General features: G+C 41.9%; 1 protein-coding gene across 4 annotated transcripts in view; it reads left to right on the top strand.

Moving 5' to 3' along the window:
* Positions 1-8,138: 8,138 nt before the first annotated feature.
* Slit2 (slit guidance ligand 2) overlaps positions 8,139-19,453 on the top strand; it is a 298,280-nt gene continuing 286,965 nt past the window's right edge. For all 4 annotated transcript variants that reach the window (XM_048364637.1, XM_048364635.1, XM_048364636.1 and 1 more), the window contains exons 1-3: positions 8,139-8,323; positions 10,913-10,984; positions 12,010-12,081. In XM_048364637.1, the coding sequence (XP_048220594.1) occupies positions 8,145-8,323; positions 10,913-10,984; positions 12,010-12,081 (323 nt within the window). In that variant the 5' untranslated portion in view covers positions 8,139-8,144. The remainder of the gene's footprint in view (positions 8,324-10,912; positions 10,985-12,009; positions 12,082-19,453) is intronic.

Below are 19,453 nucleotides of genomic sequence, written 5' to 3'. Positions count from 1 at the left end.
AATGCCACTCACTGAGATCATTATTTTATATATGCTTCCAAAATTAAGCACTGTTTCTATGCAATAAATGGACATGTGGAATAACATACTCTTGTGCATTTTATATTAAAATGAAATATATTTAAATTTCTTAAGTGTTTTCTAACAGTATTGCACTTCCCAGATGAAAAACAACAGCCAGGCGAGTGGGTAGACAATGCCAGAGAAGACAGCTACTTCTTGTCACAGAGCAGTCACTTTGGGGTCTAAAACATTTATCTTTACAACATTTCTTTGGCTATAACATAACCCGTCAGGAAACTATGACCTTGTACATCAATAACCAACTACCTTTTACACTAAGGCAGGGGTCCACAAACTACAGGAGGGCGGCCAGACCAGACTTGTCTCATGTTTTTGTATGGCTAGGGAACTGAACATTTTCAGCATATGAAACTTTGTTATCAATTTGATGGGAGGAAACACCCACTGTGAACCCCAGTTAAGTGTAATGCCATCCATCCAAAGGAGAATTCCATAGTTCTCCCTAGCAGACATGTATTACAAGACAATTATAATAACATTATGTTTTTAATTACATCAGCAAGGCATTTGTGGAAAATATAGAACACCCTTGAATTTTCCTATAGGTTCGCAAACTTAAAATATTTACTATCTGGCTCTTGTCAGAAAAAGTTTTCCAACCCTGTACTCAGACACTAATGTGAGTTTAAAAAAAAAAAAAGGCTTTCTGGCCACCAGGCAGGCATTCACTTTGAACCAGATTTTTCCAATAGTGGTTATAAACTGCCTCTGTTAATCAGTGTTGATTTTCATCCAAAACATATAATATTTAGTTTGGGGATTTTAAAATATTGATTTTGAGTTATGTGAGATGAGAGTGAATTTCTTTGTAATTTAATCCTGATATTATGACCTGGTAGGCAGAAGGTTAGCCACTTTCAATCTAGCACAAGGGGCCTGCAGGAGATACAATGAGCTCTGGTTCCTTCCTTGCTAACACTGAAAGATTTTTTTTTTCTGTGAAAATCCAGAAGGCATGTTATTGGACTTAGTAGAGTCAAAAGATTAACCAGTTTAAAACTATTCACATCCATATCTCCTTAAGAGTAGAACCTTGAGAATTCAATTTAATCCTAGAGAGTTATTAAAACATTAACTGCATTGCCCTTTTTAAGCTATCAAAAATTTTTCTGTTTTCAAAGTTATATCATAGGATATGACATATTGAATAATAACTTATGTCATGTGTATTGCTTTAATAGTACCATTAATGTTTTTCTATTATCAGCATGCTCTATATTATCCTTGCTGAAAAATCTTTCATATTTAGTGTCTAAATGCCACTTTAAACTACTCCAGGATCTCTCTCCTCAATATAATGTGTCCAAATCCTAAAATTTGAGGGGAAGTGTGTTATAATGTTTGTAAAATGAGTTTTTATATCAAATTACAATCATAGCCCCTTCTTTTCCTTTTTTTTATGCAGTACAAATATGGCCAGCAAAATGAATTCCGGCCAGTCTACATTTTCTCCACTATAAATCAGGAATAGAACCAGATTCTAATTCAGGAACTGCCATGAGAATCTGAAGAGCTAATATACACATGGTGGCCAGCCCAGTGTTTGAAACACAAACATCACTTACGAAAATTACCTCAATGAAATAACTGGGAAGGATTTATGATTCAAATGGCCTAAGCAGAACATCATTTAACTGAGGAAACTCAAGCTGAACCATCAAAGCGGCACATTCAAAGTTCCCTAAGTCTTTACCACTTAGCAGGTGAAGACTTTGATTTTAGTTTAACTGCATAAGCAGCAAGCTATTTCATGATGGCAAAGACAAACAGACCGCAGTCATCCACAAGAGTACTGCCCTATATGAATGCCATAGAACTAATTTCCACCATTTCTGCTCTTCTACTCAGGACCTTGTCAGGGCCTTTGCAATAAGTTGACTTATGCTTCTCTTCCTAAGAGGATAGCCCTCAGCCCAGCCCAGTATGACTCAATACAAAAGCATAATAATTAGTGGGAATATGTAACTTTCCCTTCCATTATAACTATTTTAGAGATATTTTCACCTATTAATCATAATAAGAATATCCATGTAATATCAGGCCTTGTTGAGTAAGAACCTGTTGGAACTGTGAAGTTTGATTGTCATAATCTAAACAATAATCAGGAAAATAGGAAGCATTATTCTCATAGATAGGTGACAGATAGCTTTAAACAGGAAAGAAATGTATACATTTGCCGAATCTTTAATTGTCTGAGACACAATATTTTGCTAAGGTTGCTAAGGACCATTTTCCCACTTGGCAAGGCAATTTCCTTGGAAATGGGAGTAAAACTAATGTCTTGTCTCTGTGGGGTCTGGACTTAGAAATATTTTGGTGCCCCCTAGAGGTGATCAAGAACACGCACTTGTCACACCCCAAGAATGAGAAGGTGAAGCCCATTCGGCAAGTGACTTCATTCCCGCAAAAGAGAGGAGTCAAATACAATGTGAGGGTACCTATAGAACATGGGTTCTAAACTTAGGGGAACATCAAACCCACGTGGAAAGCTTGTTAGAGTTGATCTCCACTCATAGTCGGTGGATCTGAGAATTCACATTTCTAAAATTAAATAGCAAATCAAAGGCTGCTGGACCAGAGACCACATTCTGCAACCCACCTTGTGTGAGAGGAGCTGCTCAAGGCTGAACACTTTTGCAGTAGTAGGTTAAGTCTCAGTACCCTGACAGAGAGGGGCCCACAAGGTGTCATAAGCCCCGCCTCTCCACTGCTCCCTAGGGATGATCAGAAACATTACGCTCACAGAAACAGGAACACCTCTTGTAGGAAGGTAACAGTTCTGAAGAAACTACAGATACCTTGACTCCCCTCTGCCCCTTTTCTCTCACTCATTCTCTTCCACAAAAACTTTGGATGAATGAAAACTAATTGAGGTCTGAGGCCATCACGCCCAAGTTATGATTAAACTCCTGTCATTCAGTAACCAAGATCTGTATGATTGAAAAGGAAAACACTTAACACTGTGCTAGTTTTGAGCCGGTCAAACATTTGAGTCCAGTCTTGATCTCTGTAGTGTTAGACTTCAGTAGATGATACTGTGAGAAAAATTAGAAAATTAAAATAAAACATATTTGCCACAAAAAGGAAACTGTATTTCATGAATGCCATTGACTCTAAAGAATTATTCTGTAACTTTCAGGCATTTGACCAGTTCGTGTTATCCCTGTTACCCACCTTCATTACAAAGAGAGAAATCACTAGAACGTTTACTCATATTTACTTTTAAAAAATTATTTCTCTTCCCTTACTTCCAACATACAATTGCTTTCCCCCCACACTGCAAATCTGGAATTATTTTTCTTCCCCCGGTGTGATTGTAGGTGCACAAATTGTTTCTAAAATATTTCACAAACGAGATTGCTTCTTGAGAAAATAGAAGAGTTCAATGTTGATTGTAGTGGATTCTACTCCTACTTAGTCCAGGTCAGGCTTTATGGAGACCTCGTGTGGTGATAAGAGGCACCACAGAAGGTTTACTTGGGACTGTCTAGAGCAGCCAAAGGGGAACTCTGAATTTGTTTAGCAGGAATTAAAACCTAAAAGTTAATGTGAGGAAAACATAAAAAGTGTCCAGGAAGCATCCTGCAGTAATGCCTAAGAAATGCTATAGTGACAATTTTAAATCAAGAAACCTGGGTCACACAAGTTGCCTTGCAATAGATTTAACCCCCCCCCAACACACACAGTGTTTGCTAAGAGTCCCCAGAGTTAGTTGTAGCCTTTTTCCCCTTGTTGAAATTAATAGAACTTATTTTCTTACACAGATTTGAAAAAATTATAAATACATAATATACAAAACATATGTAACATGCATAAAATATGTGTGTTGCATTATCTCATCTTCCTCTTGATTCTATACAGAATGGAAAGCAAGCTAGACAGAGAAAAGGACTTGAACTCATGTCTTGGAATTGCATTCCTGTATCCATACCAACAGTATTATTTCTGGATACTTGGAATGCAGATAAGAGTCTTGCAGTTGAAGTGCATAAAAATGAGTGATAGGTAAGTTGAATACAAATCCATCTTATTGCCAATAAGATATTAAGACCATGACATTAAATTAATTAATGTTATTCATGAACATCTCTTAAGGACATACTTTACAAAGAAAATCCAGGACAGTTACTTGCTCTGTGTGAAAATGGCTTCTTTCTCTTTCTAGAAGTTACATAAGAGACCTTTAAGCTGAAGTCAGGAAGGACATATACGTTAATAAATATTAAAGGTTTGGAGCTCTGAAATGAATAGAGGAATATAAATCAATGACATTAACAAGAGTAATCCTAAGGGTTCAAATTTCATTTTTGAATTGACATCCTGCCTTTGGAAATGCCCTCAAAAGGAATTTTAAGTTTCCCAGGGCATGAAACATGATATAGAGGTAAGCATTATGAAAGGACACTGTGGAAAATTTAACTAGGAAGAAAAAAAGCTAATGAGGATATTGGAAAGATTTTAGGTTCACTATACCTTTAAGCTAACGATCAGGGCAGCGAAAATGCATCCAGCATATTGTTAGATACTAAAAATATGAAAAAAAATAGAAAGGTCTTACTTTCAAAGGAGCCACAGATAACACCACAAATAATTCAAAGCTGGCATTAGGCTAGGGGCCTGTAGGTATTCTGGTGAAAGTCTCTTAGAGGTGGAATGAGACTAAGGAAAAGAAGCAGATGAACCCTTTTAAATTCAAGGAAGAAGCTGAGTCACTTAAATGTCATTTCAAACCTATAGTGACACTTTTCTTTTTTTTTTTTTAAATTTCTGGGAGAGTGGTAAGCTATTGTCAGACTCTCTCATCACACTAAAGAGACAAGTGCGAGGTGGGGGAGAGAGCTGGAAATTCTCTTTCCAAACAGTAGGGGAAAAAAAAAAATAACCAGAACTGCCCTGAAATAAAGGAAACCTTCTGGTACAATTTGTGTTGCTAGGGATTTTTTTTTCCCCCCATCTTTTCCCCTCCTCCTTTACTTCCTAGGAGGGTAAAAACTCACACAAACACACTGGAACTCCCAGCGTTCTGTGAGTGTATGGGATCTTCAAGGCTTGAGTGGAGCTCCGGGCTGTTAATTATGGGACTACAAAGGAAGGGTTAACAGGAGGGGTGGCCTGGAGAAAGGGAAAAGTGGGCAGGAAGGCGGGGGGGGGGGGGGGGGGGAAGGGGGGGGGGAAAGCACCGCTTTCCACAACTTGCAAAGACTGAACTTTTAAGCTCCCCCCCCCCCATACACGTGTGTCTGTGTGTGTGTGTCTGTGTGTGAGTGTGTGTGCGCGCGCGCGTGTGCGCACAGGCAGATCTATTTCGGTGAGGTTTAAAAACTACCCTATGTAATTGTAAAATCACCACCTCTCCCCGTCTCCTTCCCTGGCTGTGCTACAGGCAACTCAGTTGCGGGGGGGTGGGGGGGCCCTCAGGATCGCCGGGCCACGACGGCCGCAGGAATACCCGCAGCGCCCCTATTTATTCACGACCCGCGCGTTCAAAGCCACCCTGACCGCCATCCACCCGTTGCACGCCGCCACTCCCAGGCCTGGTCACCTCCGGCGTGAGGGTTGGGGGGGATGGGGGGGAGGAGTTGGGGATGGCAGTCCTCCCCTCCGCCCTCCTCTCCTCCAGGAGGAGCCCGCCTTCCTCTCCCAAACTTTGGCCGGAGCGTGGGAGCGAGCGCGCGATCGCGGGCGAGTGGGAACGCGCGCCGCTCCACGCCGCCGCCGCCGCCGCCGCCGCCTCCTCAGCCCCGGGCGGCTGGGCGACGCGGGCCTCACCTCCTTCTCTCCCTTCCCGGCGAGGTGCGGGCACCCGGCGCGCCGCCGCCGGTGGGCGGGGCCTCGCCTCGAGGGGCGGAGCCGGAGCGGGGTGGGGGGGTGGGGCCGGGGCTCCGGCGGCTATATAAAGCCCGCTCGGGTTTAACTTCAGACTTGAGGTTATTTATTTGGGAAGCGCCTGGACGGCGGGGGTTGGCGGCGGCGGCGGCGGCGGTGGCTGCCGCAGATGGTGGTTTAAAAAAAAAAAAAAAAGAGAGAGCGAGAAAGAGAGAGAGAGCCTGAGGAGGAGGAGGCGGCAGCGGCGGCGGCGGCGGCAGCAGCAGCAACAGCAGCAGCGGCAGCAGCGAGAGAGAGAGATGGGAGAGTCCAGGCTCCCGGGCGCAGGCCGGAGCTGCCCAGCTTTCCAGGCACGGCGGGAGTACTGAGGAGAAGAAAAAAAAAAGGGGGGGGGGAAGCCACTTGGGGGACCCGCAGCCGGCTCCGGAGCCGCGGGTTGGGGTTTGTGTGGGGCTGCGCTCCGCGCCCAGCACCCCGACCGAACAACTCCAGTGACAACAACACCCCACCTTCCACCCAGCCCGGCGAGACTTTGCCTGCCGCGTCCGTCCTATTGTTTAGACACTTGCCGGGGACTCGGAGGACGCGGACCCCCCGCCCGCCCGCTCGGCCGCCCGCGCGCTCCCCTCCCGGCCTCCTCGGAGCTGCTGGCACGGAGAGCGGTCTGGACAGGGGAAGAGAGAGAGAGAGAGGGGGTGGTGGCTTCGGAAAGCCAGGGCGCGCACCCCGAGACCGTGCGAGGCTGCCGGCCGAAGTCAGGTGCAGCGTGGCGAGTCCGGCGTGCGGACGGCGTCTCCGCGTCTGGCCGCGAACTCCCGCCGTGGCGGCGCGAGAAGGGATCCGACGCCTGGGAAAAGTTCCTGCACTTTGAGAAAGGGGGGGTGGGGCGGGGGGGGGGAATCCTACTTGTGCGTGGTTGCCCCGGTTGGGGGGTGAAGGAGGGAGGGGGGCAGAGCACGGGAGACGCTGCGCCCGCCCGCCCCAAGCTGGCTGTTGTTTCGCCTACCTTTGGCCATCAGGTGTCGGGCCGCGGAGCTGCAGTGTCTCCGGGAGACGAGCTGGGCTGACCCAGGCGCGCGCGCGCGCACGACGGGCCGTTCGGTGTAGTGTGGGCTCTACCTGGAGTGGCGGACCCCACCTTTCCCACGGTCATCCTGCGGGACACCTCCGCGAAAGCCGCAATCGGGGGACACTGCCACCTGGGCCTCCGCCTTGCCCCTGCCTGGCGGCCCGTCTGCCTCCCCGTCCTGCCCCCAGCCAGTTCCCACTCAGTCCTTGCTGGAGGTCTGGTCCGAATCCTGGCCTCTAGGATTTCCTCGGGAGGAGAATCGGACGAGTGGATATTTCCTGCCGTGCGGCCGCGGTGGGTTGGATTTGCCCTTTTGTCTTTCGGCGTGACCTCGGGGCCAGCCCTGGTGCAAAGCGTCGCCAAGGACGCCCGGCGGGAGGCGGGATTGCCGCGGACGTCCTTCGGCGAAGTGCATGTGTTGTTTGCAAAGCATCCTTGGCTGTCGGGTAAACAAGAAGACGGGATCCTCGCTGCTGCCACGGAGCCTCGGAAAACACGGAGAAGCTGCGTGAGTGAGCCGAGCCCCGAGCCCCACTGCACCGCCTGCGCCCCCGGGGGCAGAGCGAACGCCCGCCCGGTGCGCCCCCCGCGCGCCATGCCCAGTGGCTCTGCGCGCTCCGCTCTTCTTGGAGCCCACTTTGATCAAGGCCATCGTTACTACTGAGCACCCCCTCGTCTGCCTTGCTCTCTTTCCGCGCTGTAATAGGATTGGCACGGGGGCGCTTAGGATCGCAATAAACCCTCTGTTACACGCAGGCAAACGCGTAGGCAAGCTCGACATCTTCGAGGGCGTTTGGAACACCAGCTGTTTTACCGCCAAGTTGGTACTTGTGGGATCGCGGACAGTCTCCTTCCTCCCCACCGGACTGCGCATCTCCTTGCAGCTTTGACCCGGACTATTGATTTTCAGGACCTAAAGTTGACCACGGAGCTCCAGCTCTGATCGAAGAGGCTTGGAGAGACAGGAGGAAAGGAGCGTGCCTCTGGCGACTGTGCTGCCTTCACTATTATTACTGATCAGCGTTATTGTGCACACACATCCTTGGGCACTCTGGACTGCTAGTCCCCTCACAGGGCCTCAGATACTATTTGGTTCTCTGGAAACAGGGAGCTAAAGAGACATCCCCCCTCCCCCCAACGCCTGCGAGCCAGGAGGCGGGGGAAGATGCCTGGCGTTGGCTGGCAGACGCTGTCCCTGACGCTGGGGTTAGTGTTGGTGATCTTGAACGAGGTGGCACCGCAGGCGTGCCCAGCGCAGTGCTCTTGCTCCGGCAGCACCGTGGACTGCCACGGATTGGCACTGCGCAGTGTGCCCAGGAATATCCCCCGCAACACCGAGAGACTGTGAGTATGGGCCCAAACCCTCCGCCACTCTTCTCTTCTAGCTTCCCCAGGTTCAAGTCTGGGAGGGACCTATGCTGAGCAGCTTTCTGGGATCCTGCACGCGCGTCCTGGGTTGTGTCCCCGGGGACAAGGAGGGACTGGAGGGCACAACCCCGGGAGGGGCGGCGTCGGCTGGCGAGGGCGCTGGGTGCCTTGGCTCTCCTCCCGCCATCCGCTGCCCACCCCCCCCCCCCCACCCCCGTGCACTGGTTCTCTCAGGATGGCTAAATGTTTGAGGATGCTGGGGAGAGCGACCTGGGGAGATGCGACTTTGTTTGCGGGACTGAGTAAGAGGTGTCCGCTTGGTGGTTTCCGCCACTCTGCGGGCGGTTTCAGTCCCCGTCCTTGTCACCTGTGGGAGGCGCGGGGGAGGGGGGCTCTAAAGCGAGAAAGTTCCGCTCCTAGGCTTTGTGTCGCCCTCCTGGGGACGAAAGGAGGGGGCGGGGGATGGATTTGGAGACGTCCAGAGATACTCAAGAGGGCACCCGGTTGCCTGTGTGTAGTGTGTATCCAGTCCACCCCCCCCCCCATTTCTACAGGAGAGGGAGGGGCGAGATTGGGCCTGGGGGAGGGGGGATTCCAAGGAGAGGGCGCCAGTGTCCAAGTGAAAGATCGTGCCCAGTCCTTGGAACAAACTTAGAGGTATTTCTTCAGTAAGAATCATCCAAGCGAGGTCTGACTGCTTTGGCGCCCCGGCGGCCCCTCGGTGGCCCTCCCCTCCTCCCGTGACCCCCCCCCCCCCGTCCACCTTCCTGGCAGTCGTGCGCCCCTTCACGTGGCCGCCCGAGCTGGGCTCTGCCTTGGCGTCTCCGCGCTCGGCTGCCCGCAGTCATCCCCGCCTCCGAGTCTCCGCGAGTCCCTAATGAAGAAGTAAACGCACTCGGAGTGACGGCCCACGCGCTGCCCGCGGGGCTGCTCGGGCGCCGGGGAGCGGGGCCGGGAGGCAGTTCTCTTTGTGCACGCCGCCCGGCGCCCGCCACACCGTCCCAGGCGAGCTGGGTTCTCTGGGTCGGGCCTGGGCCCAGCGGGCAGTCCCACTCCAGGCTAGCTGGGCTGGGTGGCCAGGGCTCGGGATGCGGCGCTCTGCACCTCTTTGCCCTGGGGGGTGAGGGGAGGACGTGCCCCAAGCCATGTTGCTGCCCCCTTGGAGTCATCAGAGCCTTACCGTCGCCCTTTTCTTTATCCGGCCCCTGTCTGGTGCCCTGACTTTGGAGGCCTCAGTGGAGCACTTGGCTCCTATGAGAAGATTCACCTGCTTCCAGCTTCACTGGGGCACTGCCCCCTCCCCCACCCCTCCCTCAGTTCTCCACCCCTCTGGCCCTCCGTGCTAAATAAGTTAGGGACCCTCCGGAGTGACTTACTAAGTAGGGATCCATTCACATTTATCTGTGGTGGGGAGTAGAGGCTCTAGTTGTTTCTATAGAACACCCCCAGTGTTTTGTTTTGTTTTAAACAACTTGGTGGTATTTTGCCATCAAGGATGGGGAAAATGGGTTAGGAAGGATGAGAGGCAAGGCATCATCCACTTGGACACTTGTCATTTTCGTGCTCTTCAATATCCTTTAATGTTTAAGCACTATTGTGTGCTAAAGGAGCTGGGAAAATGGCAATTGAGTTTCCGGCCTGGGGGAAAAAATAATCATTAAAAAATACCTCTCAGAGGGGAAACTAGGTGCTGGCTTCTGAAATTCTCTCATTGACAATGTAAACACTTTAGATCTACATCTGCAACCTATGTGTTTAAAGGGAATTGAGCAAGAACTTATTTCCACAGGTTTGGTTTTACTTTCAATGATTGGAAGGCAGAAAGTTTAGATGCTGATCTGAGATGGCAAAAAGAGAGGGGTGTGATTTCCACAGGGAAAGTGATGCTTGAATCAGAACAAATATGTTCAGGCCTCCATGATTACCTCCACTAACAAGTTGCACTTCCTCCATCACAGCAGAGCTCCCTGAGTTGCAAATGAAGAGTTTGGTTTTCACACAAACAAGCAAAATTGCTGGAAGATAAATGCCTCTAAATGCAAACCTTTGAAGTGCAGTGCTATTCTTGGCACTTTTTTTTTTAACTTTGGGAAGTTATGCTTCAGTTACCTATGGATAGCGGTCTGAAATGCTAAAAATTCTTCCTGAGTAGTAGAAAAAAGTGTTGTTTTAACTTCCTGAAAGAAACTTCTTAGGGGTGTGTTTAACAACACACATTCATAAAAAGAATAATATTGGTGACTCCCTTGTACAACTAAAGATAATTTTAAAAATAAAATTGAAAACACTCACATTCACACAACTCACAGATAAGTTTCCCTGATAACTTCATCACTTCATTTTTCTGTCATATATTCACAAGAATACATGTTGTAAACTAAATAGTTTATACAGTATTCTTTCAAGGTTCTCCCTCCAATTTACTTTCTAAGTTACATCACTAATAGACTTGAATTTGAGTCTTGAAAGTTCTAACTTAGTTTAAACGTTACTTTGTTTAACCCAATGTGATTTAAAAAAATAATAGAAATAATGTAGAACTTTCATTTTCTGGTTATCTCTAAGGGATCTGAATGGAAATAACATCACTCGGATTACGAAGACAGATTTTACTGGTCTCAGGCACCTCAGAGTTCTGTAAGTGTGTCTTGCTATATCTTAAAAGTATTTTGTTTGGTTTTAAGACTGCATATTTAAAACAGTTAATCTTCTCGGATTTTACAAGTGCTGCAATGAGAACAAAAATTTAAAAGCCTTTGCTTTTTTCTCTCCTCTTTTTAATTGCCAAACTTTCAGCAAACCTAGGGCTTTTAAGATTGGATGTGTGGCACAAAGTGTTGTAGAAATGTAATTGTAGAAATATGTAGATTAATTGCCTTTGCAATGGGAATAAACTGTGTGAGACATTGGATACTTTGAAGACTTAAATTTACTTAGACAAATTTAAGTGGAGGTGCATTTTGCTATAAGAGAAGTTGAAATGGTCAGACTTGTTTTCTACAGAGGCCCATAGATATAATTTCTACCATTAAAATGAAGCAAGTGGTTTTCAACAGATTTGGGGAAATATGTATGTATAAATATACTGGTCTAGATTTTATGCCTTTGTAACTAATAAAAATTGTTACAGCATCAGTTAGTGAGTAGGTTAAATTAGCTGTAAATAAACCATCTCTTGGAAATCAGTGTTACATAAAATTGTTTCCCCCATAGTGTTGTAAATATTTACATTTAAGTCACCACATACCTTAAACTCTTTTTATTCAGTGCCTATTTTTTAAGATTTTTTTGGACCCTTTTAAAATCTTCCAATTCCTGATGTGTATCTGTGAGTCAGATCTTAGTTGAAAACTAGCATAAGAAATTGTCACAATTCAATAGAATGAGATGCTGTTCATCCTTACTATAATTTACAGGTTCAGATGCCCATCTGAAAAATCTCGTGATCTTTGTTAATATATTTTTCTTATTACAATATTGTGGAATGTGATCTCTATTTACCCTCCTTGAATTCTCTCACATATATATTATCATTATATGTGCTACTGGATGGGCATTCAGAGCAATATTTTAAAAGACAGAGAGGTTATATGTTTTCAGATGTAGAGTTGACAGCTTCCTAATGAAAACATTAAGAAGCCCGTTATATTTTTGCATTGCAGTCAACTTATGGAGAATAAGATTAGCACCATCGAGAGGGGAGCATTCCAGGATCTTAAGGAACTGGAGAGACTGTAAGTATTTTCAATTCCAAACTCATGACAACATAACTGTATTTTGTGAAGCACTTAAATTTGAGGTTTATGCCTTCCACTTTACATTTTAACTTCTAAAAGTACAGAAAAAATAAAGGATGATGTATATGTTTTGCTTTTTTTTTCCAAACTAGTTTACAAGTAGAGTTTCTGGATAAAGTGTCATGACTCATAATAAAGTACAAAAATACACATTTACTTTCCTGACACTTGGATTTTTTTTTTTTGTGGGGGGGATGATATTCTTATTGTGTTCATCTGATTAGTCTCATTAGCTTCTGAAGGAAGAAAGGTAGTAAATTTTGCAATAATAATGTATTATATGAAAAAACTCAGCTAATAGTCATTTTAATTAATGTTTTTTTTGTTTACGGTGACATTTGAAGAAGTATTTTAAATTGTTACTGACTTACATTTTGATATGGCATACTTGTGGTTACATTGCTCATAATGATTTCCTGTAGTTTTATTTTCATTATTCTGTAGAAGCTTCTAAACATTTTCTGCTGGAGAAATAACTTACTGATTATTAAAGACTATTAACATCCTTATCAAAGTGTGGTCATTTAATGTGTACTCTTTTTCTTCCCAGAAATGTAAACATAAGCTTCAACTTTTTCCTTTTTCAGACTTAAAAACTTTAGGAATGGATACACATTACATAAGGACAGGTTAAATGTTCACAGTATTTGTCTGTAGAAGAGAAGATCTACTTGAAATAGCAAAACTAAAGACTTTGACATGTGAAGTAGGAATTATGTTGTTCATATATCTTGATACCCAAGTTTGGTAGGTTTGAATCTAAGGAAAAACTAAAGCATTATTTAAAGCTGCAGTGATTATTATAATAAGTTTCCATGCCAGCTTTAATAATGATTGTAAGTCGAAATAAATGCTTTACTTGAAATAATGAAATGTGTTCATTTTAGGCCTAGCACATTCAAATTAAGTAAACTCAAGGACAGAAGTTACTTCTGTGTAATGTTGTAGAAATGGAAATATGTTATTTTCTGACAAATATATGACTGCATGGTTATATTTTGATCACTTTGAATAAAATGCAGAAATGTCTATTTACTTTACTATGAAATTTTACCCATTATAAATATTGCACTATAGGGAACATAATTGTGGAATTAAAAATAAATCTAAAATCACTAGTTCATTTGATTTGGGGGATAAATAAAAATAAGAAATATTTGGTTGAGCTCATAACAAAGTTCATAAGTCCATAACCTATGTGAACATATGAAAGAACTCTGAAGTAATTCTTTTTTGCACTGTTTCATGTGCCTGGCTGAAAAGCCAATGCCTTGTACCTCACAAAATATTCTTGAACCATCTCTTTCTAGGCATTGATACATTTTAAATGAATAGGCAAGCTTAATCCTTTCAGCATTAACATTTTAGTCAAAATTAACTTCTATGTTATCTGTATCCTGGCTTTTAAACAACCTTCAAATCACAAAAGTCTTGTTTCTGTTATTTGTTTTTAATTTAGCTCTATTGTTATTTTAAATTTTTCTGGGAACAGCAGAAGAAAGCACTCTTTCTTCCATAGATAAAAACATAATAAAAAAAAACCAGTTTCTCAGTATTATTTTATTTTGCAGTCACTTCAGTGTATCATTTGAACTTTCATCTTGGAGAAATTAACTTTTCCTAAGAATTATTAACCAGTTGCCACGTGATGGGAAATTTGATTAGCGTTGTAAATAGGTGCTGTTTTTTGACTTTTTTATTTTTTAATTTTTACTTCCCCTGGGAATGTCACTTCATCTCAGAACAATTTTCTATTCTACTAAGGCAAAGTCAGATGTTGTAGTGCAGAGGGATTTCTAATTTTGAATGAAAACTAATATATATGCAGGACATCTTTACATCACCCCAGCTGTTGGCCAAGAGCAAATACTTCATATTTGTGAGGAAAAGCTGAGAAAATTCCTTTTGTTTACAACTGCCAAGTCTATCTGCTGGAAGTGCATTGTTATCTGACAGCCAATTCATCTCCGTGGGACTCTGGAATTCTAAACCATTTCTTAGGAACATCATGGATACACTTTCCAAATATTTATTTTTTTTAATACGCTAAAATGGTGAAGCGGTGGTACTGAGGAATCCATTCACATTATTGTAAAACAAATCATTTGAAATTTTGTTAGCTATCTTATTTTCAATACGAGAAATAAAACCACCTTGAAGTTCCTTGTTCAGATTAGGATTTCCTGTGTTCTATACCAGGTAGGATGATATCCAGTGTTCTTTACCTCACCAAAGTGATGATTCCTCATAAACTGCAAGGAACTAGGAGAGATCGGGAGTGAATGGAGGAATGGATGAACTTCCAACGACAACTCATGTAAATTCACAGGATTTTTAATTTTTCAGATATGTAAAATTATAAGTTGAACTCTAAATTCTGAAAAGATACAGTGATGTAGACTACTGTTTAAATGTCTTTCATACAGGGAATAGTAAGTTGTTCCTCCTTGTGTAAAGCAAAACTAGAAACCTTAAATGTATTAATGAAATGAAAATTTAGCATTTTCATTTTAAGATGATACAACTTCAATAGTTACACATTGTATATTGTATTTCAATAGAAGGTCTTTTTTTTCATTTTTTATCAATTGCATTTGAACTTGATTTAGAAAAAAATAAAACAGAAGATAAGATCTATTATTTTTTTCTCTAAATCACTTTTCCTTAAGTCTTTCCAAAACAAAATGATTTTAAGTTGATTTTAATGTCACCATGGAATTAGAAAGCCATTATTTGTAAATCAAAGCATCATAGCTACAAAAGAAAACTATTTTCTCTACTCCAAAGAATATGTGTGATTCAGTATATTCAAATTGTAGGTAATGCTAAGTCCTTAAATCCTTCCCTGTTTGCTGTATCCTGCCTCCATCTTTCCCTCTTTTACTGTCTTCCTTTCCATTTTGTGGCTTTTTTCTTCCACCCCCCTCCCTCCTTCATTCCTCTCCTTTCTGTTTATAGAAAGAGACTTACATGAAGTGATCATTATTGGAAGGTGCATATACATCCATGTGAAAAAAAAAAAAAGCTTTAGTCATACCTTAACAATTCAAACACTTCACTTCCTGTTCTGAAAGTTTGCTCCTATGTTGCCAGACTGAAAATGCACACTGACAGGTTTTCTATGATATTCTAGATTGTCCTTATTTAGGTTTTGTTTGTGTGGAAAAAAATATAGGCAGTCTTGAGAATCTGTCTCTTGCACAGTATATTAGCAGGCCTCCTGTTGCTTAATCACAGGGTTCAAAGGAAATATAAGGTAGTTAAATGACCAGCTAATTCAGTGAAAATCAATTAAGAAAAATCTCAGCTAGAGCAAAGAACCAGACATTGTGAACCCTTATACTTCTGAAAACACTTGCATATATATTCAGAATTTATTCTCCAAGCATTTATTAATTCATCTCTCAGCTGATGTAATCATGCCCTCGATAGTTAACGAAAACAATGCTAAGACCAGGAAATTCTGTGGGCTGGTATAAAATTCTGTTGCTCACTTAAAGTTTGCATGCAATTGTGGTTATGGATTGGTCAAGAGTTTCACTAAGAGTTTCATCTGCTTTCTAAGATGTTTTTATCTTTACTACAATACTGTAAATTAAAGGAAATACATACATACCTAGCTTATATTAGAACCAATAGCATGTCATGGAAAATCTGAGATATCAGACTTTATATGGACTTACAATTCCTTATAGTTTTCATTAAAGAAATTGCAGAAGTGACAGAGACAGGCATACCCCTTTCCAGCAATAATGTGTAAATAAATGTATGCTTTCAGACAAATACTACTTGACATTCTCTTAGTTTCAGTCTCTTTGTATCTAAACATCCTCTTCCTTTGTCTTTACTTTGTCTTTAGATAGTCATTTTGTTTGAAAAAGTGAGTCCTGAAAATATTATTATAACATCCCGAAGACAAGAATTCTGAAGAAATAAGTCTATGGTATACTTAAATATTTTAACATTTCCACCAATCTGACAAAAGCAAAATAATCTCAGAGTTTTACTTTAGAGAAGTCTAAATTCCTTTACAGTAGAGCCTCGATTAGAAAATAAACACTACATGCTCATGAAGGCATATCTTAAAGGGCCCATTTTTCCCCCTGAAATGTTGGATTTGTTCTGTCTACTTGAACAGATCCTTCTTAAGCAAGTGACACTGTAAGGCTGGGGGTTTTGACACTAGGTTTTTTATTGTAGTTTCCACACATGAGTTAAGTGGAAAAAATACTGAGCAAAGAATCTGAGTTTTCTGAGGATGGATGTAGAAATCCCCTCTTCTGCCTAATCCTCTATAGACAGCACATATCACAGATATTTCCTCATCATAAAGGCAAAGTAGCTGTGCAGATCTACTTGGAAAAAGAATGCAAGCTCATCTCAAAAGATGATTCCCTGCCATCTCTGTACCTAAATTTAAAGCACTAGTCAATTTCTTAGAGCTTTTTTTTTTATAAAGAAACATTTAACATTTTTACATAGTCTGGGTATGCATGCACATTGTATAAAAATGATTTAAGTGATGTTATATTCATTAAATACCCATTGTTTGCATGCATTGCATTTCTAAGCAGTATGGTCTACTTTAAGTTATCTGTCTTGACTAGTGTCATAGAAAGCTGTAAAACAAGTGTCCTGTGACAAACATGGAGCTCCCATCCTTTCCTGAGAGTTCTCTGTTGAATATTTGTGGGCCCTTAAAGTCAAATGGTGATGAGAAGACCTGTTTACTCTTTGTGGACCATTTTCTAAATGGTGGGGCAGCGAGGCTGTTTATTTTTCCCACATCTGTTTTGGGATCCTCCTTTGTGGCAGTGTTTGCTGGATGCTGTGTCCTTTAAACCTCCCCTGAACTGAGGAATTGAGTTTGCACTGTTGCAATGTATTTGTGGAAGGAGCGAGTGTCAACTATTTCACAGTGAGTTCTGTCTTTTATTGCTTTTACATACCTTTCTGCTTTCCAAACCGCATTTCACCACTTCACAGAGAGTGAGGCCCTGTTGGCATGGCCTCTCCTTACCTTTTCTTGAAATAAGTTATGTATCTGCTGGATTAGAAGGAATATTGGTGGGAATGGTTTCATAATAAAAGCATTGTCATTCATGCTAGGGCTAATTTGTTGTTATCAAACTTGGGAGATTGCTTTAAGAGTCCATTGACCACATATTTTTCCCAGCATTTGCCCAGTGTGAATATATAGATGGGCAGCTCTGGGGCGTTGGCTATGTGCTATGGCTATGGCTATGTGTGTTTGAAGGTTCTGGTAATAAAGCATTGAGGGACAGTTGCTTTTAGGTTCCTTGTAATATTCTGTGCTGGTGCCTGTTTTTCCTTGGAATGCCAGGCAAATAATTATTAGTTGTATTTTGGATCAGGCTTTACACACACACACACACACACACACACACACTTTTTAAATCAGAAAAGTGAGGTGTGAGACACTTCAGAACATCTGTAGCATCATTTTCTCTATGGGATGTTGATGACATTGCCTCATATTAAAAACCTGCTTCTTCACCTTCAAATCAGGGGTGATGGTCAGAGCCTATCTCAGACTTGTTACAGCATGAGACTCAAGTAAGGTAATTAATTGTCTATTTCTCCCAAAAAGCTTGGAAGACATTGCATGAAAAATTATTGCCTGTACCTCACAACACCTTTCTAAGTTCTGAAGAGTTGAGTTTGGTAATTATGTCTGAGTTTCAGAATGAAAGTAGTTAATTTCTGCCTGTGTATTTACAGTTACTTTCATTTGGATTTTTCTTAGCACATAGCAAGAGTTTAATTAAAGGGAAGAAACTACCAACTCTGCTTCAAGTTTTTCCTCAATGTATTTCTTATATCTTCCCTGAACATGAAGAGAAATATTGACAGGGAAATGAGCTAACTGGAAGCAGTGTTTTATTACTACGTGTTGAATTCTCTAGCATGAATACAAAGAACAAAATTACTGTTTCTGTCATTACTGAAAATACAAATTTTCCTTCTGTGAAACAAGTTCAGTTGATAATTATGAAATATTTAAACTTTAATATGTGGTGTTAAAGTATTTCTTCTAAAATGTTGGAATAACAAGCTTTTGAAAGATAAATTGAAATTTGACATGAAAAGAAGCCTCAAAGTGAGCTAACTTTTTCTATCCTTGATCACTGATATTTGAGAAATTATTTCCTAGAAATTATCTGGGCAATGTTTATTGGGTGCTTATTACAGTCCAAGTATGATTCTGAGGTATCATTACATTGATATGTAAGTACAAAACGCATATCTTTTGACTGACTTTTGTAAAATTATGTTCATTTTGTAGTTTTTATTTGATGGAAGGTCAAAAATACTAATTGAATGGAGGTGAAAGATTGAAAAAAAAAAAGAACAGATTGTAATCTCTACCAAAGGAGAAAACTGCGAGGAACATCTGGCTGGCAGATAGTTTAGAACAAAGCTTGTCAATAATGCTCAAATTGAGGTTGCTAAGAATCAGCATTTCAGTTGTCTGTGGTGTTTTGTGCAGCAGAGATAAATTCCTCCTCTGGAAGTCACACTCAAAAATAGCTGACAACACAGATCCGTTGTTGATATGTCTTCTCACCTCTCCTTTAAGAAAAAGTGTACTTGAGAAACACATCACAGACTCTCCTGAAACCATGATGTACTGTCCAGAGAATTTACAGAGTTCTGGTTTCACAGTTGATACCACTATATCTCTGTTAGCTCCTTGGACACAATTGAACACCCCTGCTCTAAATAATGGGGAATTGACTTGTGTGTCTTGTTCAAGGATGCTAATTCTCATTGGCTTTTATCTGTAATCCTGTGCAACATCCTTAATTCAATGAATGCCATTTGGACCATCATATTTTAATGTTATTTCATTTACATTAGAGTTTTTATCATGAAACTTTTTAATTTACTAGGAATTTGTAATAGTAGATGTGAGATTACATTTTCTCTAACTTATTCTATTATGTAATTGTTTTGCATCTTAATAGTCTTTAAAGTAGGTCTACATTTAAAAAAATATTCACTAAAGATTTAATTACCAGTCATTTTATAATCTCTTTTCTCTAAAATGTTTTTTTCATAGTTTGAAGGAGTTTTGTTTTTACTTTAATGTTTATATGTCCACCTAACCTTAGTACTGTTGGAAGAGAAAATGGAATAGAACTAAACTGTGCTTATACCATTTTTAAGCAATACAAAAGCAAACTTATATTGCTTTTGTATATCATTCTTCTTTTGCTTTTATTTGCACATTGTTTATGAGATGCTACCTTGTCTTAGGCTCCCAATGGATCATAGTTGGTTTAAG

The sequence above is a fragment of the Perognathus longimembris genome, chromosome 16, assembly GCF_023159225.1.
Source record: "Perognathus longimembris pacificus isolate PPM17 chromosome 16, ASM2315922v1, whole genome shotgun sequence".
Taxonomy (NCBI): Eukaryota; Metazoa; Chordata; class Mammalia; order Rodentia; family Heteromyidae; genus Perognathus; species Perognathus longimembris.
Note: the sequence above shows the minus strand (reverse complement) of the source record. Positions and strands in the feature narration are given on the sequence as shown.